Raw genomic sequence first — 26,928 nt, 5'->3', positions numbered from 1 at the left:
TAGTAAAATCATTCTTTACTCTAAATTATACTCCCTTTGTCCCTTTTTATTTGTCCATTTTTGAATTGACACACCTATTAAGAAAATAATTAATGAAATAGTGAGTTTACGATTTTACCCTTATTAATTATGAAGTGGAAATTTTTTATATATATTTTTCAAGATAACTAGTCATTTAATTGAAGGTATAACAGGTAAAATAAATTGTTCTTTCTTGATTTGTCAAAATGGACAACTATAAAAGGAAAATCGGACAAGTAATTAGAGACGTAGAGAATATTATATATAAATAAAAAGTCCACACTACCCTTCTCCATTAAAACATTGAACTTAATTTATTTTAAAAATTTCATTTTTTTTTTACTTTTTTAATAAAGCGGCAAAAAATGAAATTGTTTCAATTCCCCAAAAATACAAAAAAACAAATTTTAATGGCGCCATTTTCAGTTATATTAGCATATTTTTTGGCGGGTAAAAAAATATTGTCTGAAAAGGGTATTTTCGTCTTTTCACACTCCCGCGCACCTAGGGTTTTTTTCGTATTACAACTCCCTTATAAACCACAGATTCCATATTTTTTCCGCCACTATCACTCTTCTTCTCTTATCTATAAACTAAGCTCAAATTTCTTCTTCGTTTTTTTGAGTTTTTGAGTGGTGGGGTTTCTTATTGTTGTTCTATCTACTTGATAGAGCTCAAAAATCCAGTTTGATTGAGCTTTTTTTGGGTGTTTTTGGTGGGTTATTGAGTAATTGCTGGTGGAGTTTATACATTGTGATTCTTCTGAAAAAGTGATCGAAAATGGTGGATCTAAGTGATAAAGTAAGTGATCCTTAGTTACCCTTTTCTTATTAGGTCTAAATCAAGTGTGATTCAGTTTGTTTTGGGTCATTTAGCCGATTTAGTATATGGGGTTTGTGTGATTGTTGGTTCAGTGTGATCATTCAGTTGAGGTCGAAAATGAAGAGTTATTCACCTTGTTTTTGTGTGTTTTTAGTGGTTTTCTGTTGTGGGTCTTGCGTGATTGCTGGTTGTGTTTACTCATTTCGTTGAGATTGTTCTGAAAAAGGTGATAAAAAATGATGGATCTAAGTGATAAATCACTACCTTTTCTTATTAGGTTTAAATCTAGCTTGTTTTGGGTCTTGTCTTGTGTGATTACTTGTGAAGTTTGGGTTTTTCTGATTAGGTGATTGATCCAAAATGGTGGATCTGAGTGATAAATCACTAGCTTTACTTATTCTTATTAGGTCAAAATCAAGTCTGATTGAGCTTAGTTATGAGTCATTTTACTTGATCAATATCAAAATGAAGCGTGATTGAGCTTGTTTTGGGTCATTTTAGCTTGTTTTCTGTAATGGGTGTTGTGTAACTGTTGGAGAAATATTCTCAATTGTAATCATTCAGTTGGATCTTCTGATTAGCTACATTGTTCTTGTTGCTTAGTTCAGTAGGGGGGGTTTCTGTGAAGTTCATTAGTGTTTGATTTGAATTGTTTCTTGTGCTGCAGCAGGGTTTAGGATCTGAAGAAATGAGTAGCGGAGTTACTTCACCGGAAACTAGCCAAAGTAACGTCAAGACTTGTGCTGATTGCGGTACCACAAAAACACCTCTTTGGAGAGGTGGACCTGCTGGTCCCAAGGTTAGTACTACTGTCTAATTTACGACTTCAAGTCAAACATTGATCTGTTTTTTTGATTAAAAGAAGAATAAATCATGTTGTAGAATTATAAGTTCGTATAAGCTGTGTATATGTTGATTCAAATTGGATTCAAAGTACATTGTTTATTTGAGACATGGTTTAAGAAAGAAAGATTGTTGTGTTGTATGATTATGAGTTGTTTATATCTGTTATTTGTTGCAATTTGGCTGTAATTTTACACAAAGTTACGCTTCGCATCTAAAGTATTGGGTTTAGATGATCATGGAATTGGTGCTGCAATGTTGCATATGCCTCGTTAAACATTCTTGGTTGTAATAACTCTCCGTTAGAAGTAAAATATGATGTTTAGAACGGATTAAAATGATAATTTGTTGCTTGAAATGGGAAGGTGGAGTAATAGTTCAATGATTATAATGGACACCATCTTATTTGAGTTTCCGATTTTTTGATGATTGAATGCAGTCACTATGTAATGCTTGTGGGATCAAAAGTAGGAAAAAGAGGAGAGCCTTTCTCGGGTTGAACAACGAAGAGAAGAAATCAAAGAAATCAGTGGTGGTTGGACATAAAAACATTGAAGTACAGCACCATTTGAACCAAAGTTGTAGCAGCAGCAGCAACAGTGATGATAGTAAAAGCAGTAACTTTGTGAAGAACATTGTTTCTTCTTCGTTGAAAAAGAAATTACTTCCTTTTGGTAAAGAAGAAGTCGTTATGCAGAGACCAAGATCAAGATCTACTCAGAAGAGAAAGCTTGGAGAAGTAGAACAAGCAGCATTCCTGTTGATGGCTCTTTCTTGTGGCTCTTTTTATACTCATGGAAGGATGAAAATCGACAAGGAAAGAAAGAACGAGAAATGTTGTACTCTTGGCAGTAAAAGTAGTACTTTGTGGGTCGGTTGAATGTTTCAGCTCGGAGAAGTTTAGCTTGATTTGAGAAGTGCTAATTCGATTTGGAAGACTATGAGTAGATAGAAAGTTGAGGAGAGCTCTTATGTTTTCATTTCATTAATTTTATACTACTATTTTAGTTCATTTATGAAATTATTTTCTTATCTTGATGATGACTTGATTGATGAAATTATTTCTTAATGTTCATTACATGGCAACAACCTTAATATGTTTGATACAAAAAATAGTTTCCCAAAATTAGGATAATAGCCATTTTTATCCCTTTTGTTTAGTGGTTAGGACATTGTTTAGCTGAGAATCTATCGAAAACCTCGTTACGTAAGGTTTGTGCATGTTTAATCATATCATAGTATGTTGCTTTCAATAGCTTCAAATTAGTTCGTGTCTAACTTCTTTATATTTTGAATCACCTTAATGAAAAATATGAATTTGTCACTAGTTTGGGCTGCAATATTAGATGGTCTACCCTAATGCAAGCACTAATGGCTACTTCCACAGGTTTGTCAAACCTGTAATCTCTATACGATAATTTTACCGTTGATTTAAGACTCCCACTTCACATTCAGATAAAAACATAGCAACAACACATAAAACAGTAGTAAATAAATCAAAACACATTCTATAGTTTTATTAGCTGAATCAAGGTTGAAAGCCAAGCTTTAGAAAGAAAATATACCTCTCAAATCAACAACTCATATAACTAAGAAAGTAAGGAAAAAAAGAAAAGATCAGCTGAATGAGCAACTAAAAGAATCTCATACACTTGCAGATTGTGGCAATCCAAATTTAGTCTGTACATCAAGATAAACTCCAGAAAGTGAAATAGAAGAAATGACACAGGGTTATTGCAGTTAGTAAATAACTCGAACGTTTAAAGAGAATCATTACGCCAAACGCGTTGCATCCCACAAACAGCACAAAATAACTTCTAGGATGTGCAAATTGTCCTAAATTTCACCTAGCTATATAGAAGTCAAAACTTTGCATGTACGCCTTTGCGATACCATGCAGAAGTATCATACACGAATTACCCTTCATAAATGCTGTCTAATTCCACAATAATCAAGAATCAGACCGGAAGATGCAGCCAGACGAGAATCCAACATCAAGAATTGAATGACGAGCTGAAACTCCATCGTTTTTGTTCACAGAAGTCAATGTTTCAGCTGCAAAAACAACTATGTACACTAGTGACTCTGAATTATATGTTACAAAGCGTAAGCTTACAGCAACTACGCTCTTTTCGCATCTTACACAGGAAGATTGTCCAATGGTGAATATCCATCAAAGCCAAATTCAGTTTCAACTTGTCCGACACTTTCTTGCTGTTGGAAGTTTCATAAAATGCAAATTAGCAAATATTAGAATGGCATTAGTAAAACCAAGATTCTGAAGCAAGCTACACTACGGATAAGAACACGAACTAACCTGCTTCAGAAGGGCACTCATGAGATCATCCTGTCCAAATTGCTCCGGGAAAAATGTATTTTGATAGGTCGTATCAGGAAGTTGTTCAGCTTTAACAGGAAGCAAATTTCCGCCAGAAAATAGGTTAAGTTGCGGTCCACCCATAGGAGCAATTCCATTTGGTCCATTCTTCTTCATTGAAGAAATACCTTGTTGAACTAACATGGACGGTGAGACATCTAGAGTTCCTGGTATACTTGAATGATCAGAGGCACCGAAGTTTGATCCGATATTCGGTAAACCCCAATCCTGCGTTTTTTGCTGATGCAACTCTTCAAATATATCGTAACCAGGAGGGAATCCTCTAGATCCTTTAATATCAGAGTTAACTTCTTCCTGAAGCAATCTTTTAGATGTCAGAGTTGACATCCCTGAATTACTACTCACAAGAGGAAAACTGTTGTTTTGCAACTCAGTAGTTTGATTCAGCGAGAAATCTACTATTGAAGATGTTTGGGAGACTGGATTGTAAATTGGCCCTCGTACGTTGTCAACAATGCTATTTCGTGATAAGACTGCAGCAGGTTGTGACATGGACAATGGCGGCCTTGAAACGTGACCATTATTGGTTTCATTTAGCATTTGAGCCCTAGACGATTGTTGTTGTTGTTGAGACATATGCATTAGTAGAGCGTTGTTTTGTTGCATTCTAGCATTCCCTTGCATATTCATAGCCACAAAGGACTGTGAGGACTGGTGCAAATCAGCCAGCTGCTTCGGTTCCATGGTAGTTGGGATCCCATGAAGCAAGTTAATTTGCTTATTGCTATTATTTAATGGTTGTTGTCCCTCGGAAAATCTTAACTTCGGATTTTCAAAGCTGAAAAGGTTTCTTTGATCTACTAGAGGCATCGATATGGCAGATTTTGTCGCAGACCTACCTAATGCAGCCGCCTGGAGGGTAGCAAGACTTTGTGCGGGTAGTTGACCGGTGGCAGCTAAAGCTTGAAGCTCTAGCCCATTGAAAGAAGTCATTGTCCCATATGTTGCTTCTGGGTGCCCCATGAACGAGTTATTCAGTCCATTCTGATGCTGTGATACACCGCTCAACCTCCTTAGGTACAGCCGATATTTCTGCAGTACATGATTACCACCAATAAGCACATCATAAAGAAACTGAAGAAATATTATCAACTACATGTTGCAAAACAAATATGAGTGTTCCACTAATCAACTAATTGTGCATGAAACCATATATTCTTGAAAACGGAAGAAGTAAAGTTGCTAAAGACCTGTAGGTGGCTAGCAACATTTTCTCTGGTTAGCCCAGGAACATTCATCAGCTCGAGAATTTTCTTGGGAACAGCCTCTGAAATCATAGCCAGAATCAGCAACGAAGAATATACGAGTTAGTATCTAGAATATAGGCAAACAATCTTTTCTTATTCAGCAGAACCCATTTCTAAGGTAATAGACAGTGCAATACAGTTAGACTACGCAATTTGGCTGAAGAAAAGTTGTATATGTTGAACTGAACCTCACGCAAAAATTTAGAGAACTATCAAATATTAAGGACACCCAAGAGAAATGAAATGAACGTTAATCTTGTGATACCAACTACCGATACCACCAAGTCAAACAACCTCCAATCATATCCAGGAATTATAGAATCTTGAACATTTTATTTTATCGGCGATGGTTGAGAGTAAAAAGGAACTGCAATAAAACTAGGGTTCAAATCCCAGTAGAGACGCAAAACACTAGGTAAAATCTTAACATGTACCTACATCGTGGTGAGCAGAGTAACACGGTACTTGTGCTAGTAGAGGTAGCAGGTATGAACACCAAAAATCCAAAAAAAGAAAGAAAAGAAAAGAATTACATTTTTTTTTCTGAAACTGGTAATGTAAGAAAAGACAGAACATTAGCAAAATAGTACTCCATCTATTTCAATTTGTTCATTTTTTCCCTTTTTCGTCCGTTTAAAAAAGAATGTCTCTTTCTTTTTTTTGCAACTATTGGATTTTTCCATGAGTTCTTCACCTCCATTATTTCTTTGACATGCTTTTCCTTGAGTCGAGGGTCTATCGGAAACAACCTATCTACCTTCCAAGGTAATGATAAGGTCTACATACACTCTACCCTTCTCAAACCCCACCTTGTGGGATGACTATGGATATGTTGTTTGATTTCAACTTTCCACACTAGTTTAGAAAGTCTTCTTACGACCACAAGATTAAAAAATCTTCTTTTCTTTTTCAAACTACACGCCAAGTCAAACCAAACAAACAAATTAAAACGGAGGAAGTATATCAAGTTGGTTAAGCCACAAGGTTAGCGGAGCTAGGAAGAACTCCTTTCTGGTTTAAAGATCATAAATAGGCATATACTCCCCTAGACCTGAAATACCCCAAGTTCCAAGCAATATGGAAGCACATAGAAATATTAAGGTAAAGAAATAGGCTAGAGAAGCATACTGTCAATTCCAAGTTGGTTGACAGCTTGTACAAACTGTTGATGAAGCTCCACCGACCAAACCACACGTGGCTTCTTTAATGTAGATGAATCATCCCTTTCTTCAGTTTCATCTTCCTCCTCCTTTCTTCTCTTCGAGCTTTTCCAATTCCCTTCATTAGCTGAAGAGGAATAATCAACATCTTCTGGAGGTTTCTGCTGTTGATCTCCATCTTCCACGCTTGTTGATTGATCAAAATCTCTGTCCTTCCATTCGTGCTTCTTTTTACGAATCACATGCTGCCAAATGTTCTTCAAAGCCTCAATACGCACCGGTTTGATCAGATAATCACATGCACCATGAGTAACACCTTTCATAACGACATCCTTACTGTCATCCGCAGACATCACTAGCCAATGACAAATGGGAGATCAGATGCCATCACTCAGTGCTCTATCAGCATTCAGCAGTTACAAAGCTTGAAAAATTAATAATACAGTTTTTACTAAAGGAAACGAGATACTCACTTATAACAGGCAGGTCCATTTCCAGACCAACATGCTCAAGAAGTTTGAAACCATCCATGTCTGGCATGTGTACATCACTTATAACGATGTCAAAACCATTTCTGTTTTCTCGGAGCATTGATAATGCAAGCTCCACTCGATTAGACTTTGTGACTGGAAGAATCATAAAATTAGAATGAATTGTGAGCAGAAACAAATTAGACAATAACAACAAAAAACAACAAGTTCTCAGAAGCCTGAAACACACTAGTTCAGACCAAGGTCATAAATGAAGTAACTTGACTTGACCCTAAGGGGTCGTTTGGACTAACTCCCATCATTATACTATATAATCCCGGACCCTTAACCAAACACAAGATAATCTTGCATTTTATCACGAGACTATTATCCCTCATACCAAATGACCCCTAAAAGTTAATTGAGGAAGTTAAGGTTCCTAATAAACACGTATATAGGAGATCCAAAAACAAATCTTTTTCTTCATGAAATTTCCCAACCTATCATTTCCAAATCTCGTGAAAATCAAATCTTATATCAATCATACTCTTTATTGACTTATCCAATCCTTAATCCTACAAGCCTTACTCCAAAGAAACCAACCTAAATAAGCACAAAAACACGTCATCTATCTTCTCCGAAACTCAAATTCAACATAAAACAAGAAAAAGAAGAATATGGATTTTAATAAACCAAGGAGCACCAAGAGAAAGTCAGTACGAGATACAAAAAGAGTTTTTCTTTCAATCATGAATTCCCAACTTATCATTTCCAAATCTCATGAAAATCAAATCCTATACATCAATCATACTCTCTATTGATTTATCCTATCCTTCAAATCCAAAGAAATCAACCAAATTAAGCAAAAAACACATCCACTATCCTCTCCACTAGCTCAGATTCAACATAGAACGATAAAACGAACAACAAAGACTCGAACTTCATTATACTAAGGAACATAAAGAGAAGGTCAATAGGAGAACCAAAAAAGAACTCTTCTTTCAATCATAAAATTCCAACTCATCATTTCCAAATCTCATGAAAAATCAAATCTTATACATTAATCATACTCTCTATTAGTTAATCCTATCATTCAAATCCAAAGAAACCAACTAAATTAACTTAAAAAAACACATTTACTAAGGAACAACAGGAAAACATCAACTTTAATAAATCAAGAAGCAAAAAGAGAAGTTTCCATATGAGATCCAATCTTTCCATCATGAATTCCTAACTTTTCATTTCCAAATCTCATAAAAATCAAATTCTACACATCAATCATACTCAAACTCAACATAAAAAAGCCAAAAGAAAAACATCAAAGATTTAAACTTTACTAACAAACAAGCACCAATAAGGTCAACTCTTGAAAAAAAAACATCTAAAGCACCATTCTTGATTTACAAAACACATAATCTACATAACATAAAAAAATGATTTTTTTTAGTACCTTCATAGTGACAATTCCTAAGCATCTTCTCCAAGATCCTTAAACAAGTAGGATCATCATCTACAACAAGTACTCTTAAACCTGCCGGAAACTGGTCGGAAACTTTATCACTACCACCGGATTTCCAAGAAACACTACAACTAGCACCAGACATGGTTTTCACCACTGACCCAACACCAAGATTCATACTTTCTTCAAAATTTTGAATTTTTTTCAACAAATTTACATAAAAATAAAGTAAAGAAATAAATAAAAAATACCCAAAAACAAGAACAAAAGTATCTTAAAAGTTAGTAGTACATATCTTAATTGGTACATCCATAAGGAATCATATTGAAAAAAAAATTTCAAGAGAGAGACAAGGATAATTTATATAAAATTTAAATAAATTTTTAATTTTTAATTTTGGCTCTAAGAGGAAGAGAAGAACAAAAAGAGGTAACAAGAGGATGAGAATTAATAAATTTATATATATATATACTAATTTTTTTGGGTATGAAGAACATGGGTGTTTGTGCTTGGAGTTGTCAATTTATTTTAATTTTTTGGTTTATCTTGGTTATATTATTAAAAATAAAAAATATTATTACTACCAATTTTATATATTTTTTAAAAATTATAATAATTTTTTTTTATAGTAATAAATTATTGTGGGGTCTTTTCCATTGAGTGTGGATCCAGCTCATATATGAACTTAAATAACCCCACACCAGCTAAAATTATTTTTTGTATTTCTAAAATCATAATGGAGTAATATTTTATTTATTTTTTAATAATAGACCATTGTCTAAAAGATTATCTAATTAAAATTATATTACCATGTCAGGGTAACAGGTATTTCGTAAAATTAATAAATATTTATGTGTTTTTAACTTATGATTTACTTGAATTTAGTATATGTTTAGATTTTATATTTATATGTTAATTTAAAATAATTATTGATATTAATTAAATTTAAATTTTGAATCTGTTATTATGAAAGTGTTTTGATATAGGAAAATAAAGTCATATTTTTATTTGAAGGAAAATATTGTGTCAAAGTGAATCTATAGTTTAATTGATAGAGTAAATTTTGTTGTATTTTTTAAATCAATTAATAAGGAGGTTGTAATTTTTATTAGGAAAAAAATGAAAGAGGAACTTCCAAAACTTGCACTTTATTTTCAAAATCTTTTTTTAGTTCATCTAATTATAGAGTCTATTTTTTTCCTAAATAAGTTTTTTTTTTCATTGTAGTTGTTAAGAGTAAGTTGAATTAGTTAATTAGGTCTAAATTATTGTTAAGCACTTGATTGCATCTTGATCTCATTAATTACTTAGTAACATGTCTCTAAGTCAAACTTGTAGGTTGGTTCTTATTACATCTTTTTTTTTCTTCAATTTATTTTAAATAATAAAAAATTAAACAACTTTAATCAATAATATAAAGATGTTGTAACGTGGGTTATTTGTAACAAACAATTAATCATTTCTATAAATAATTATTTTGAATACGCATTTTGTGCGAAGTGAATGAAATTTTTTTCGTTTTAATAATAAAATTATATTTGAAAATATCAATTTTAAAAATAGATCATACAATATATGAATTTAAATTTAATCTGATATTAATATCAATATCAAATACAAAGTGAATTTTTATTTACTTTTGTATGTTGTGACATCTCCTCAAACTTCTTTTATTATTTTAATTAATACCTTCATGGTCCATAACTCTATATTATATAAGCAAAACAATAATAAAATAAAGACAGTAACAGAATAAATAAGGAAATTAATTAACACTATGGTCTACAATGACATTGAATTGGAAAAAAAAAATATTTTTTTTTCATCCTAATAAAATAATTTATTAGCTGTCTCTGATTTGACAAATCCATTTTGATTGTTCATCTGATTCTAATAGCAAAATCACAGCTAATTAATACCACATAAACAATTGTTAATTTCATTTACATAATATTAATTTAGATAACTAACTTCTTTTCTTTTTCTTATTTTACGAATAAAATATTTAATTAACATTAATAAAATAATAGCCCATAAATAAAGTTGAAACCAACTTCGTTATATGATGTCACTTTGATGAATAGTTCTAGTGTTATTACCTTATCAATTTTAATTTGATTATCTAATTTTAATTTAATATAAAAATTTAATAAAAGATATTTATAAAATTTATGATCTTAAATAAAGAAATCAGAACCAATATGTTTATAATTATATGGTCTTAAATATATTATATGAAAACTTAAAATTAAAGAGTTATATTCTAAAGCAATAAGAAATGTTTTCTTAAAATGAACTCTAGAAATAAAAAATAAATTCAAACAGATAGATTACTTCATTATTAAAGATATATATAATACTTCAAAAACAAGAAGATTTATATCAAAAATAATAATTTACCTAGTGAAATTTCGTATATAAAATATGAAAAAATAGTGTATACACAAAATTATTTCTTCAACTTATGTAGATAGAAAAATTATATTTTTAAAATCTCAATTTATAAAAGAACATAAAAAAGGACAACAAATGTTGGAAGAAGTATTAAAAAATCACAATAACGATAAAATAATATAATAATTGAAGCATAAAAAATAATTGTCAATATTATGAAATTTTAAATTGTATTTAAAATTTTTATGGTCGAAAAAAAAATTCATGGCCAAAAAGAAAATCAACAGTATATTCTCAATTCCAATGAGTAAAGTAAAAAAAAATAACTATAAAAGAATTAATTCCCATAAAATACCCAAAAAAAGCCTGTTTTCGTAGACTTCCACGTCAGCATATTTCAGTTAAAACTATAATGAGGTAAAAAAAATATTTTTTTTTTCACTTTTAATTTTAATTTATTATATTTCTTCTCATCTTTTAATAAAATTCACTTTAATAAATTTAATTAATTAGTGAAGTCGTAAAGGAGTCTGAGGGCTTAGCTTTTTATGAAATGTTTATATGCTTTTAAGGACAAAACAAATATGTGTGGCAGTGAACCTTCACGCCAAAATTAAAAAATATTTATACGTTTTTCAAAAATTTACTTTCGAAATTTATTGATTCGATTAATTTAAATTTGTATTGAATACGTTCACCAAAAGGTTACCGCTCTTCTTATCAAAAAGGTTACTGAATAAAAATGTTTCAATCATCTCATTACACCTCTTGATGGTATATCGTATTGTACACATCTCATTAACGACTTGTAATTCGTTGATAAGCTTGAGCAATGCCCCAAAAATCTAAGGGCTCCTCCGCAAAATTCGTCCATGGAGGGTGAGTCGGGGCCTAAGATTAAGCCGAAAGGCGTAGTCGATGAACAACAGATATTATTACGTATCATTTCATAGTATTTTATATTATATTGTATAAATATAACGTTTGAATAGATAATATCATCTTTAATCGATACATTAAATCACATATCAATAACTTACAACGTTATAAAGAAAAGTAGAATAAAAGTAAAATAATTATAAAAAAGATTGTATTATAAAGAATAAAATAAGTAAATATAAAATGACTAGAACAAAAATAAAATAACATTGCGGCGCGCCACATCATATCATTTACTGTATAAATCAAAACATTTCATCATTATATAACAATAAAATGTAACAATACAATACAAATCGTAAAACAATATTATTCAAAATAACAATCCACATATGATATGTATAACAATTATCCAAACAAATTGTATTTAATATCGCATATTAATAATTGAAAAGATTGAGAAACCACGTAAATTACGAAAAAATTATATCTAAATAATTTTAAAAGGACACAAAATAAATAAATTATATATTATTGATCAAAATGTCAACATCCACAAACACCAAAAGCTTTTGGATAGTGGAGAAATTGCATATGCGTGCTTTTGTCAGCTAACACAACAAAAATGCAATTAAAAAACAAACAAACTATATAGTATATGCGTATTGACTATTCTTAATTTATCTAATCGAGTTCTTCAAATTTTATATAAAAAGTAAATTATATAATATCAAAATTATTTTTAAAAACTCCACAATACTCGAATCACAAAATTTAGATTATAACTATATACTGAAGAGAGTTATTCTGATACCTTATAATTCTACGATTAGTCAAATCGATAAGCTATTAAAATCAAAATAAGAAATGAAAAAACATAATATTACAAATAAAAATAGTGATAATGTTATGAAACTAAACACGAAGGGAAGCCTCTGAAATTATTCGGAGATCAAATTAACATTTTAATTTTTTTATGATTAAACAAACACAAAATAGGGATGGACACGTGGCAGTATGGGCAAATGGTAGGTTAATGGGCCCACATCAATTGTAAAGATTCAAAAATAGCCGAAATTATAACAGGGCCAAGTGGCCCAAGAGTACCTTGAGATGGGCCCATTTGTAGGCCCACTATACTAAATCTCCATCATTATACTCTTAGACTCTAGAGCATTGACTAATCAATCATGTAGACAATAAACTTATAGGTCTCGAATACGAGTTCTGAATATAAAGTCGTAACAGAATGCTTCATTATTAGAGTAAGATTTTTTGTGCGGAGGTCAAATTCAAATTAATTGAAATATAAAATGAGTATTGAATATCGGGTGAAAAATACGGAGTTTCATTCACTTTCTCCATGTACCAAAACAACAAAAAAAATTCATCTGTTATTATACAAAACGATTCGGAGTATAAGGATCAAATTATCTGATTTTACTAAATATTGGAATATATAATTTTTTTTTTAAAATGAAATAAATTATAAATGTTGAGAAAGTATACATAATGTATCATAAGACATGATTATTAATAATGCATAATGTTTAAGAAATCTATAAAAAAAATTATTGTCAAACAAAAACTCCCATTACAAAGATTGAAAAATAGGAGTATGTCACATTAATAATCTATTTTTATCCTCTAATTTCATAATAAATGTATATAGTTTGAAACATAATTAACTTAGTATTTGATTTACTTTTTTTACACAATTCTATATATATACTTAATGTCAAAAACCAAATTATTCAGAATATTATATTATTAAAATTATTATATTATATGCAAGTAATTAATGAAAATAGTATGAATAAAATAGAAAATAGTAATAAAGAAAATATTAGAAAAGTAGGGATTATTTAAATTCACAATACATTGCATTTTGACATATTATGTATAAGAGTGATATATCTAAGAATAAGAGAGAGAGTGAGAAAATTAAAAAAAAAAAAAATTTTAAATGATAAGATGTTTTAGAAAAGCATAATAAAATAAATCATTTTTTCAAAATATTTTTTTCTAAAAATATCAATAATATATAAATCTAGACCATCGACCGAAAAAATGTCCATAAAGTGGACCATCACTAGAAATAGACATGTTTTATTGTATTCACCATACACTAAAATATATATCTTCACCAAACTCTAATTAGCTACTGACCTCTATTTTTCTAAATATATGTATTTTTAGATTAACAATCACTTAACAATCAAATATTTTTTTTGCAATTGATTTTTGGAAGATATACAAGTAATTTATGTGATTATTTTCTATTTAAATCATGGTTGAAACATGTTCATTATATGTATAAATTTATGTAATTAATTAGATAATGACTGCATATTAAAATTAGGTTTATTATTAAAAATTCTATTTTAAAAATTTAAAATTGACCATCAATAAAGAGGTGAAATTGAATTTGTACTTTGGTGTGACAATGTGGGCCAACTAAATGGGCTTTCAGGGCCCACAAATAGCAGGCTTTAATTGGTCTGTCAGCTTAGAACGCGGGCTGAGGGCCCAATGAATAAGGCCCAGAATTGATTAGTTGCAACAATAAGCTAGTTATACATTTGACCGATCGATCAAAAATATTTACGTCTTATTATTTGGATGGTTGTTATCCGTTGTATTATATTGTACTATTAGTTTAAATATAATATTTATTTTAACTGTTACTTATATTTTATTGTAACCTATTGTTTAAATCCATCGTAAAGTGACAATGAAAAGACGCGTTTTGTATAACGATCGATTTGATATGATTCCATTTTTATTGTAATATTTTCCTTCTAAATTTTATCTTTACTTATTATTTAATAATTCTATTTTATGGTATGCACTACGTTTTCATAGTAGCTCTACTCCGTATCCTAGTTTTCTTGTAAGTTTATCATATTTCAATCATAGATGTGCGACATTATGCAACGACGAAGAATGATACAATCTATTTATATACTCGTATTCATTAGAAAATAATAAAGTACAATACAATGCATTATGAAACAATATGTAATAACTATCCAAACAAAGTGTTAGGTAAGTGGTTCTACAGAGCTTTCGGAAAATGATAACCCTATGTGTAAGTATAATAACGAAAGGAGACAAACCCTACCTATATTATGTTAGAGGGATCTTTAATAGTGGTGACCTTTTTATCCTTCCACCGACTATTACATATATCATGTACTTATCGACTAACGTCCAATGTACATATATTTATATTATATGTTATCCTCTATCTTTAGGTGTGCGTTGGATGTGACTTTTAGGATTTTTATCACTAAATTTGTTGTACAATTAAAATTTATGTGTTCATATATAATAGTTTTGAAGTTATTGTAAGTTTCATATAAAAACATATACAGCACATTGAAAATATTAATAAAACATAAAAAAATTCCAAGATTCCTATAATTTATTATATATTTATATCGTAAACGTGTTCATATGAAGAAAAAAAAAAAAGGTGTCGGCTCAATAAATATTGTCCTATCTTTGTGTAAACTCTACCAAACATGAGACATGACATGTTTGTGCGGAAACAGTATCGGAGTTAAAATTTTTATTAATGATAATAAAATATAAAAAGTAAATATATAAAGGATTTTTGTTTTAAAAAAAATCAATATTTATTATATATGCTAAAACATATTAATTATTTATAAATGATGAAAATTTTCATCTAAACCCCTTAGTTCTATCTTGTTCTGTCCCTAATTAGAAGAGTCAAGTAATTTAGTTACGTGAATATACTGACACAATAATTTTATACATGCAATTTTTTTATAATCGATTATAATTTAAAAATTATTTTGAAGAAAGATTTCTTGAATTATGGTCACGTCTTGTATAAAAAATTTAAACTATTAGAGAAAATATGTCAATATATTATATCTTTGACATGCTTATCGGGTAGTAGCGAAGCTAACATGGTTTAGTTTTACATTGGGATAAGCTCGATAATTTTAGTTTAAACCTTAAACTTGTAATAATTTTTTTTTATCAAATATAGATAAAATTTTAATTTAAAACCCATAAACTTTTAAAAAAAAGATTTTCGAATCAATTAATTAAACATCAAATCATGTCTCCGCTTTTAACCTTGCATGTATGCTTGATCATGTTTTATAAACCAAATATATATGTGAGAATTCTTTTTTATTCATTTCAATTGTATTCATAAAAGAAAAAAAATATTAAAATAATAATTATTAATTAAATCACCTTTAATAATTAAATTGGAATATATATTTATTATTTTATTTATATAGAAACTCAATTCCTATTTCACTTCTCAAATTTTGTGGTTCTTCATTCAACATTGGACTATTAATAACAACAAACAAAAGTAATATTAATAAGTAGGTCCATTCCCATATTGGACAATGACATTGTAAAGCAACATTTATAAAATAATTTTGAAATATAATTCAACAGTCAAATTTTGTATATTCCTTTTTATTAGCCTGAGTTGGACTTAAATTTTAATTTCTTTCTTTTCGTTTAAAAAAACTCAAATTTAAATTTCTTTTTTAATAGTGTCTCATTCAGCTCGCACATATTTATTATTATCTTTTATCAATATATATATACTGAATAATTTTGCATATTAAAAGACATAAACATATAAAATTAATTCTTTTCTGAATAGACGTAAAGAAATACCTATTTTTATTTTCGTTTCTAGCTTTTCTTTGAAATTTAAACTTCGATTTTCATATTTTAACCTTCTAACCAGTAAAGAATGTATATATTTTTTCTAAAAGACTAAAGAAAAAATCACCTACCAACTCATTAAAACTTTTGGCTCCAAAATAAGACTGAAAAATTAAACAAATACAATTCAATTCCTCTTAGACCAAAATTAAGTCCAAAATTATAATGCCGCCCATGTGTTTTATTCAATATAGAATAGAAAATTGACCTTTTTTTTTAAAAAAAATTAAAAAATTCCAACCTATATATATGCCAATTAATCATAATTACATACAATATCAGCACAAATAATTAATTTCTAGTTTTAGCCACTAATTAAATTTTTAGTTTTCATAGACCAAAATTTGATTATTCATAATCATTATGGGTGTTACAACTTTTACTGAAGAAATTAATTCCCCTATAACACCAATTCGTTTATTTAAGGCTTTAATTATGGATTCAAAATCCTTAATACCAAAATTATTGCCTCAATTTGTTGAAAATGTTGTTTTATTACAAGGAGATGGTGGAGCTGGAAGTATTGAACAAGTAAACTTCACAAAAGGTTAGTGTATATCATCTTTTATTTTTATTTTAGATTTTTTTAACGAGTATCGTATCTGTAGTGAGATTCAATTAATTTGGATTCACGCTGTATAAAGTATATTGAAGAGAGAGATGCTTTCTATCATGATTCTTTTTCATATCCTGAATTCGAATTAATGTTATTTTATATATATATATATATATATATATATATATATATATATATATATATATATTTTAAGTTCTTATATAACTTTATTAGGAACTTTGGTTCAAGATTTTTGGGCATATATATGGCAATCAAACACCAGAAAATAATTTCTTTTTTATAAAAAATATTTTCTTCAAAAATCAATTTCGCTTATTTTCTTCCTTGAACATTAATTAATGTCGTCGATCAACACTGAAAAATGACTTTCTCAATGAGAGAACCTTTTTTTTAAAAAATAACTTTTATCGTAACAAACAGATAAACAACCCCTCAAATGAAGCTTTAAGGGAAATTAATTATACCCAACTTTTCTCATAATCTCTTATCAAATGGTTATGCATGTAAGACTTTAATTTCCATAATGACTTATTTTGGTTTAATTTTCCTAATTTTACAAAGAATAAAGGTAAAACTGCATACACATTATCCTCTTCGATCTTCAGATCCGAAATTTCACAAGTATATTATTGCTGATTTTTTTTTGTTTTAATTTGCAGGTAATCCTTTTGAGTTTGTGAAACATAGAATAGATGAATTAGATAAAGAAAATATGGTGTGTAAATACACAATGATTGAAGGGGATCCATTGGGACAAAATCTTGATTTTATTTCATATGAAATAAAAATTGAAGAATCCAAAATTAATATTGGAGGATGTATTTGCAAAATGACAACAAATTATCATGGAATTGGTGATTTTTTTGCCAAAGAAGAAGATATTAAAGATGGAAAAGATAGTGCTATGGGAATTTATAAAACTGTTGAAACCTACTTAATTCAAAATCCAAATCTTTATGCTTAATTAATTAATTAATTAAAATGAAGCCTATATGATTTGGTTCCCCTTTTTAATTAATATATATAGCATTTCAGCCATGCTTTAAAAAATTTATATTCAAATTGATGTAATGTTGGGCTAAATTTAGTTCAATACACTTTTTAATAAAGCTTATGTGACTTTCTCCTAAAGGATTTTCTATACTTTATAAGTATTTTTCTTTTTAATTATCGATGTAAGATTTTTTATCTGAATACTTAATACTTTTTTCGTCAAATTAAGTTTCACAAAGTTTATCACCAAGATTCATAGGTTAACGTATGGCAAAGCGTCATTATTTATGATTATCAAAGTCCACAACATAAGCTTCTTTTGACGTATACATCTCCAAATTATTAATAACGATAGATATATAGTAAATAACATAATTATCGTCATATTTATACTCATCTCATTAAATATCATGAGCTAAATCATCTAAAAATGCATTCTTAACATGTTAGGATAATGTTCCCTTTAAACTAAATCCATGAGATTTTCAATAAAATATGTCACACTATTATTAAAAAAATAAATATATATTCCTACAATTCATATGTTGATTTTTTAATATCTATAAAAAAAAATAAAAGAGAGCAAAATTAAGATATAGCAATTTGTATGTTGCTGTGAATTAGATTCCTTCTTAGCTTCATATATGTTAAGTTAATATTCCTTCAATCCAATCTAAATATAAATTAATTCAACATATGATTAACTAACTAATTAATTAATTAAGTACGTTCCTCTTAAAAGTATAAATGATCTTTCCAATCTCCCTTTTATATACTTTAAAAATACAAATATAAATTAGAAAAAAAAGGAAATTTTTTTAATTAATTAGTATCAAACCCCTTTGGAATCTATTATGGAGTTATGTGGATATAATTATTACTAATTGTTTTCTAGGCAATATTATATTTTTCGATATCCTAGGATTAATTATCATCATGATTAACTTTCGAAAGGATTTCTGGTCTAGAATACTAAAAAAACGATATCTCATTTAGCTTGTTCAGTTTAAAAAATCAAGAGATAATTTCACGGTATATATATTTTCTTATTATTGTTACTTTAGTAATTTCCAATCCACTTCCCAATATTAGATGACTTATAATAATACGATAAGTAAATATGAATGGGGAGTGTTTGCTAATGATTTATAAAAAACTTTATCTTAAATGAATGTTGAAAGTTGAGTTACTTATTTTCGCGTAATATATATATTTTTTCTCTTATTATAGTACCTGGTTATATTTTAACATTTTTAAATTCATACAAAAAGAAACGCCAATATAGAGTAATCATGACAAAAAAATAAGGAGAAAAAAAAAGGGAACATAGCTTAGCATTTAAAATTGAAATATATAACATGATAACATCACTCATACACGTAAAAGTTACAACTTCATCGACCACACATGCCAAAGGTGTTGACAAACTAAAAAAACAAAAAAAAAGACATACGAATTCTGAATTCAGAGACGGATCTAGAACAGATACTGCAGATTGAGTTGAGGTTATTATGTATCGATACAATTAAACCACACACATATTTTTGAACTCACTGACTCTGATTTCTAAACTCGTTGTACTTAGTAATAAGTCATAACTTTTGGTTTTCTCTTGGAATAATCACAAACAAGAACCCCTCCATAGAACTTCACAGCTTCATAACTATTCATAACTCTTTCTTCGATTGGTTTGAATTGAACAACATGAGATTTTTGTGGTTGATACTGATTATAATAAAAGTAATTTTGATTTGTTGTTTTAACAACAGAAGAAGGAGGAGGAGGCGGAGGAGGAGCTCGAGACCTAATTTTTCCCTTTGTTGCATAGAGTTGTTCATCAAGAAGACTAAAGGCTTCTTGGCCTATATTTGATATGTTTTTCTTGTTTGGTGCCATTGTATTTTTGAGTTTTGGATGCAAATTTTTAGTAGAAAGGAGAGACTTGTTGGTTGTGTTTATTGTGAGGGTTAATGGATAGGTAACCTATTTATATACATCAAAAAAGGGAAAATTTTAAAGTAAGTGTTATCTTAATGGTGTTTGCCTACCCTTTTTTTTTTTTGAATTTTTACTCATATTCGATATTTGTTTTGGGATCTGATTGACTGAATATTTATTTTGGAGTCAGATTAAAGTTCTACTTTGGAGTGTTACGGCTCTATTCTCAGAATTCGAATCTAAGATATTTGATTAAAGAATTTGAAAGATGATACTTATCATTTCACAATAACCTGATATATTGTGGTCGTATAGTATTGCATGCCGTACCAAATCAAAATCATCTTTCATAAGCTTTTACAAATTTAAATATTTTTTCTTTACGATTTATGCTAACACTATTTGATTAATAATAGAGTTTATTAAGAAAAAATATAAGACTTTTTTGAAACATATTCACTCAAATAAGTCTTAAAAAATTGTACAACTATACATATCAATCATTTCATTAAAGGTAAAATATTTTTTAAAAAAATAAATTATTTTTATATATAAAGATATTATATTCTGAGACCGTACGAAAAAATGTGCCACCTAAATATGTAAATTATATATGCATAATGATTTATAACTTTTAATTCAAAAATTGAGTTGAAAAAATGATAGAGGTGAATCTTATTTTCAAACGTTATCAAAAATAACTTTACTTCATATAAAACAAAAACATAACTTGTATATATTTGTGATTTTCTTTTTCGAATTTCACTCGTAAAATCACATTCGTATATTGTTATTTGAATTACGTACTACATGTCTACATATGCTGTGCAAATTAAATATTCCACGAGTCTTTGTTTAATTTAATTTGACCAAAAATAGTAATATTGACTAGCTATATAGCAACTAATTAAACCTATAATTCCTTTATTCTTGTCACACTTGTTGATGTTAAAATTAAGAATAATCATGTGGAAGATGTATGGTAACAATTAATATTAAAATTAAATTTTTACCTAACATTTATTTTTTCTAAATAAATAAAAAATGAAAAGAGCAATAGATATACACTGTATGTTGGTGTGAATTAGATTCCTTCTAAGTCATTTAATTTGTTAGTTAATATTCCTTTAATCCAAATAAATTAATTCATCATTAGAGGACTTAAGCATCTGAATAACCGACTAATTTATGTACTTTAAATTAAATAAATAGAGAAAAATAATTAAATGCTAATCCATATGGCATCTAAATTCTAATATCATGGAGTCATATGGATGTTATTTATTCTAATTTATCCTTAATACTAATAACACTTTAATCATAACACATAAATAGAGTAAATATTAATAATTTACTTAGTATAAGATGATAGGTACGCCTCTAGCATAATAAGTTTTATGAATATTAAATTTTTGATTTACAATATAATATAATAATATAGTAACCCAATTATAATTAAAAAAGAAAAGCATCAATAGTTTGAAATAGTTATAAAAATGATTTAGAAAATTCATAGGAGTAGAAAATAAAACTTCTAACAAGATTATACAAATATAAATAATTGGGAAAATGCACAAGTACCCCTCAACCTATGCCCGAAATTCCAGAGACACACTTATACTATACTAAGGTTCTATTACCCCTGAACTTATTTTATAAGTAATTTTCTATACTAAGGTTCTATTACCCCTGAACTTATTTTATAAGTAATTTTCTACCCCTTTTTGGCTTACGTGACACTAGTTTGAAAAAAAAGTCAACCATCGTTGGACCCACAAGATAGTGTCACGTAGGCTAAAAAGGGGTAAAAAATTATTAATAAAATAAGTTGAGGGGGTAATAGGACCTTAGTATAGTATAAGTGTGTCTCTGAGATTTCGGACATAGGTTGAGGAGGTACTTGGACATTATCCCTAAATGATTTAATATCTTAACTTCTTGAGGATAATAGAATCATCATTTCAAAAATATTATTATCATATTATACATTTACCCCCTAAAATAAAATAATCAAAAAAACTTATCACTATTTTAATAAAATCATCACTCTGTCATAAATAAAAATATTTTTTTTTTTCAAATAGCTAAATACAATTAAATATGATAATTTTGAGACATGAAAAAACCATGAAGACGAATGGTAAGTGAAAAAGTTAAATTGCACTACGTATTTTTAAAAGAAATGTCACATACTAAATAATCATCTTCACGGTGTTACCAAATAGTAAAATCTGATACTACAACTTATTATTTGAGTTACTCTCGATCTTCTTATCTCTATAGATTAAAAATTATTAAGTATCATTCATTTATTTAAGAATTAAGAGTCAACAATGTTAACAAAAGATTTTTAACACATAATTTGTGTAAAATCTACCGAGTATTGGACATGCTCAGGGAGTACATTTTCGATATTTTGAACCCCCTTATTGAAAATCCTAGCTCCATCACTAAACGTAAGTCTTACACATCCTAAGCTCACACTTGAGTCGCAAAACATTTTGCTAAAGTCCCGCTTCAAAACGAGTCCTAAAACAAATCCCTAACAGAATCTTTTAAAACAATACCTTAAAATAAAAAATATAAAACTATCAAACTATACACCTCACATAATCAATATTTTCCAAAAGGACGTGTAAATATGAAGACATCAATGTTATAAATTTTAATTTTAAATTTTCCCTCTCCAATATAGTTTAGTACTATCAATAGAATACAAATTAAAGGTAAATAAATGATTGATATATTAAAATATGTCATTAGGTATCTGGATTATTTAATTCGAACACATGCAAATTGGGTTATATAATTGGAAAAAGGAATACTTTGGATACTCTAATATTTGTCATCCACATCATTCAAATATTTATGATTTATATTTGGCAAAAAACCAAAAAAAAAAAAAGAAGCACGATTTGGCATTTAAAAGTAAAATATTATTCATATATACAAACGCAAAGGTGCAAGTACATGTTAACAAACAAAAACACACACACTCAAGACGTTGATTAACACATGCGTATGATTTAGAGCGGGTTCTGCAGATTCCGTTGAGTCCATTACATATGTTTACATATCGGCATCATAAGACCACGCACCGACACACATAATTCTGAACTTACTGACTCTGGTTACTAAACTCGCTTATGCTTAGTAATAACCTATAGCTTTTGGTTTTCTCTTGGAATTATAATCACAAATAAGAACTCCTCCATGTAAGTTCATAGCTTCATAACTATTCATAACTCTTTCTTCCGTTGGTTTGAACTGAACAACGTGAGATTTTTGCGGTTGATATTGATTATAATAAAAGTAATTTTGATTTGTTGTTTTAACCGCGACAACAGAAGGAGAAGGAGGAGCTCGAGACCTAATTTTTCCCTTTGTTGCATAGAGTTGTTGTTCATCAAGAAGACCAAAGGCTTCTTGGCCTATATTTGATATGTTTTTCTTGTTTGGTGCCATTGTATTTTTGGATTTGGACAAAGAAATTTGTGTGTGAGAAGTTTTGTATTTTGCTTATTAGTAGAAAAGAGAGACTAGTTGGTTGTGTTTATTGTGAGGACTAATGGATATGAGTCCTATTTATAGGCATCAAAATGAAGAAAAAAAAAGGAGGGTGGGGGTTGGGGGTGGTGGAGGAGGGCACTTTAAAGGAAGTGTTATCTTAGATGGTGTTTGCCCACCATTTTATTTTTAAGATTTTACTCGTGTTCGATATTCGTTTTGAGGTTTGACTAATTTAAATTCGAGTCAAAAGTCTCATTTAGAGTGTAAAGGGTTTGCAATTTTATTTTCAGAACTCAAATTCGAGATATTTAATTAAAGATATTGAAACATGGTACTTCTAATTCCGCAATAACCTTATATTGTCGTCGTATAATATTGCTATACCAAATTCAAAATCATCACTCATTAATTTTTACACATTTAAATGTATTTTGGTTTCAATTTATGTGACATTGTTTGACAAGCGATAGCAGTGATTAAGAAAAAAAATTAAACTTTTAAAATTTATTATTTAAAATAAGTCTTTACTATATGTGCGACCATAAATTATTTTATTGCTGATAGAATATTAATTTTTAAATTAAAATATAACAATTTGACATTCTTTTGAGATAATAAAAAAAAATATGTCGCATAAATAGGTAAATAATATATGCATATTGATTTATTGTTTTGTAATTTGTGCTATACCAATTCAAAATTTAGTTATAACATGTTCTAAAAAATAACCTTTTAATTTCATATAAAATAGAAATAAAATTTCTGTTTCTTATACTTACGGTGCAAATTAAATTAATATTCCATGAGTCTTTGTTTAATTTAATTTGACTAATATACATTAATATTGACTAGCTATATAGCAACTAAACCTATATATAATTCCTTTATTCTTTGTCACACTTATTGATGTTAATTAAAATTAAGAATAATCATGTGGCGTGGTAACAATTAATATTAAGTAAAATTTTACCAAACATTATTTTTTCTCAATAAATAAAAAATGAAAAGAGTAAAAGATACACTGTATGTTGATGTGAATTAGATTCCTTCAATGCTTCATTTATTTTGTTAGTTAATATTCCTTTAATCCAAATAAATTTATTCATCATTAGAGGAATTTAGCATCTGATTAACTGATTAATTAAGTCCCTCCTAAAAGTATATATATGATCTTTCCAATCTCTTTTTGATGTACTTTAAATTAAAAAAGTAGAGAAAATAATTAAATGCTAATCCATATGGCATCTAATCATGGAGTTATATGAATCTTATTAATTTTTTGATTAGGGAATATTATGTTTCTTGATAACTAGGATTAATCATCATAATGATTACATGACTAATGACAGATTATACCAATAATTGCACTACTTAATTACTTTTAGTTCATCTGGACAAATACCACTTGTTTCTATATATATGCTAGATTGATACTATATATACAGTATATATGATTAATAAATATATATGCTAGATACTATATATACAGTATATATGATTAATATATACTCCATGCCTCCATTCAGTTCACACTATACACAGTATATATGAATAATATATATACTCCAATTTCTCTGAAAATTCCATTGAAGTTTAAGATAAAATTATTTATTTATTCTAACTAATTTACTCCTAGTAGTTATTGTTCACCATAATGGGCTAGGCCTATTGGGCAGGCATGACCTAATCCGGGATTTAATAGATGTGGACTAAGATTTTTTGGAGCATATTTAAGAAAAGAATTTTTTTAGCTCGACATGAGTAAGCCTGCTGATTTGAGGAGCTTGAGAAATATCGATAGGGTCGGCCCGTGGGCAAATAAAATTAATTAAAAAATATAATATAATATTAAAAATTTAAAATTAAAAAGAGTCCAAACTCAAAACAATTAGGTTAATATTTCTATTTGAGTATTTATGCTTTTACTTTTAAAAAAACTTAATAAATATTATAAAAATAATTTTATTTGTAGATTTGATTAAAAAGTAGTAACATTAACATCATATAATATTATTTTGTCGATATTTATGATAATATTTTTAAATTATAATTTATAATTTGATTTAATAATTATAAAAATATATAATTTTTTAAAAAATGGGCTGGCCCGGCAAGCCTGTAGCCCTCGTAGTCGTGGATTGTGCTGACCATTTTCTGGCCCACACAAAAAATGGGCTAGCCCGACCTGACCTGTAAAATGTCAAAGCCTGTATGGGTTAGCCCGGATAGGTGGGTTAGCCCATATTGATAGCTCTAGACTAAGGCGACTCAGTGTTAGGATTTGACGCTGATTTTCTTATCTTATTTGATTTTTTTCTTGAAGGAAAATCAAAGCATTACCATAAATACTTTAACTTTCTCTCAAAGAAAAATATAATTTTTGTTCATATTTGATTTATTTTTTTCTTAAAGGAAAAGTTTGGAGATTTATAAATTGAAGATCTTTATTCTCATAACACAACACAATAACAATCACAATGTAGTATTTTTGTTTATGTACGGGAGATTTTCTCTCTACAATTTTAATGTTTTTTTATTAGTTTTTAATATGTAGGCCAATTGACTAATATAATAATATTTTTATTTCTAGTATAAGATTTTGTCATCTAATTTATCGATCTCATGATTCATAATTGTAACCTTCCGCATGACGTCGTGATCAATTTCAACCTCCACACTCCTTATTCAAGATGATTTTTTCTCAAAAAGTCGTACACTACTAAAAATATCTCTAAATAACATCTTTTCTTTTAATTTTTATCTTTTTCCTGTGAAATTTTATTCGCACGCCCCAACAATACTCCCTCCTGAATTGAGTCTCACATGATCTATCACCTTATGAAGTAAATTGGAGATATATATATATAGAAGTAAAAAAGGAGATACTATATCATTTAAAAGTGAAATACATAATAACATCATACATAGAGAAATGCAAAAGGTGTAAATGTTGAGAAACTAAAAAAGAACGACAAAAAAAAATTTAAACACGCTTGTAATGGATCTAGAATGGGTTCTGCAGATTCAGTTGAATCATGTCATGTATTATGTATACGTGTATCAATATAATAAGATCACACATACATAATTTTAAATACTCACTTATTCTAGATCCTGAACTCGTTTATGCTTAATAATAAGTCATTACTTTTGGTTTTCTCTTGGAATAATCACAAACAAGAACCCCTCCATAGAACTTCACAGCTTCATAACTATTCATAACTCTAGTCTCTTCAGCTTGTTTGAATTGAACAATATAAGATTTTTGGGGTTGATATTGATTATAATAAAAATAATTTTTATTGGTTGTTTTAACACTAGGCCTTGTATTTTTTCCATGGAATTCATCAAGAAGAGTAAAGGCTTCTTGGCCTATCTTAGGCATATCTCTTTTGTTTGGTGCCATTTAATTTGAGATTAGGTTAGTAGAAAAGAGAGAAATGTTGGTTGTGTTTATTGTGAGGGCTAATGGATATAGAAAATTCATAT

At 28.5% G+C, this 26,928-nt stretch overlaps 2 protein-coding genes and 1 non-coding gene across 4 annotated transcripts; 2 read left to right on the top strand and 1 right to left on the bottom strand.

The window, feature by feature from the left end:
* The first annotated feature begins 562 nt into the window (after positions 1-562).
* Positions 563-2,724, top strand: LOC101266030 (GATA transcription factor 15-like). Of its 2 annotated transcripts, none has more exons than XM_004239748.4 (3): positions 563-822; positions 1,514-1,642; positions 2,126-2,724. In XM_004239748.4, exons 1-3 carry the CDS (start codon positions 802-804, stop codon positions 2,564-2,566), a joined length of 591 nt encoding a protein of 196 aa, XP_004239796.1. In that variant the 5' UTR covers positions 563-801; the 3' UTR covers positions 2,567-2,724. The 2 variants fall into 2 exon arrangements, with proteins under 2 accessions (XP_004239796.1, XP_010321383.1); XM_010323081.3 differs by having other exon boundaries at positions 1,511-1,642.
* Positions 2,725-3,308: 584 nt separating this feature from the next.
* LOC101266334 (two-component response regulator ARR1) lies at positions 3,309-9,015 on the bottom strand. The gene is made up of 6 exons (XM_004239749.5): positions 8,412-9,015; positions 6,965-7,117; positions 6,460-6,846; positions 5,275-5,351; positions 4,004-5,116; positions 3,309-3,900 (listed from the first exon to the last, which is right to left on the bottom strand). The coding sequence occupies exons 1-6, from the start codon at positions 8,596-8,598 to the stop codon at positions 3,826-3,828; spliced, it is 1,992 nt and encodes a 663-aa protein (XP_004239797.1). The 5' UTR covers positions 8,599-9,015; the 3' UTR covers positions 3,309-3,825.
* A 7,664-nt stretch (positions 9,016-16,679) lies between these two features.
* LOC101266638 (uncharacterized) lies at positions 16,680-18,129 on the top strand. The gene is made up of 2 exons (XR_011221467.1): positions 16,680-16,968; positions 17,658-18,129. It is a non-coding gene; the product is annotated as an uncharacterized protein (transcript).
* The last annotated feature ends 8,799 nt before the right edge of the window (positions 18,130-26,928 follow it).

Source organism: Solanum lycopersicum, chromosome 5, assembly GCF_036512215.1.
Source record: "Solanum lycopersicum chromosome 5, SLM_r2.1".
Classification (NCBI taxonomy): domain Eukaryota; kingdom Viridiplantae; phylum Streptophyta; class Magnoliopsida; order Solanales; family Solanaceae; genus Solanum; species Solanum lycopersicum.
This window is presented reverse-complemented; position numbering and strand designations above follow the sequence as displayed.

Excerpts from the sequence above, each read along its gene's own strand:
- LOC101266334 (XM_004239749.5), bottom strand. The coding sequence starts at position 8,598 with ATGAATCTTGGTGTTGGGTCAGTGGTGAAAACCATGTCTGGTGCTAGT. Across the intron at positions 7,118-8,411 it reads TAGGAATTGTCACTATGAAG|TCACAAAGTCTAATCGAGTG; the intron begins GTACTAAAAAAA and ends TGATTCTTCCAG. Across the intron at positions 6,847-6,964 it reads AATGGACCTGCCTGTTATAA|TGATGTCTGCGGATGACAGT; the intron begins GTGAGTATCTCG and ends GTCATTGGCTAG.
- LOC101266030 (XM_010323081.3), top strand. The coding sequence starts at position 802 with ATGGTGGATCTAAGTGATAAA. Across the intron at positions 823-1,510 it reads TGGTGGATCTAAGTGATAAA|CAGGGTTTAGGATCTGAAGA; the intron begins GTAAGTGATCCT and ends CTTGTGCTGCAG. Across the intron at positions 1,643-2,125 it reads GTGGACCTGCTGGTCCCAAG|TCACTATGTAATGCTTGTGG; the intron begins GTTAGTACTACT and ends GATTGAATGCAG.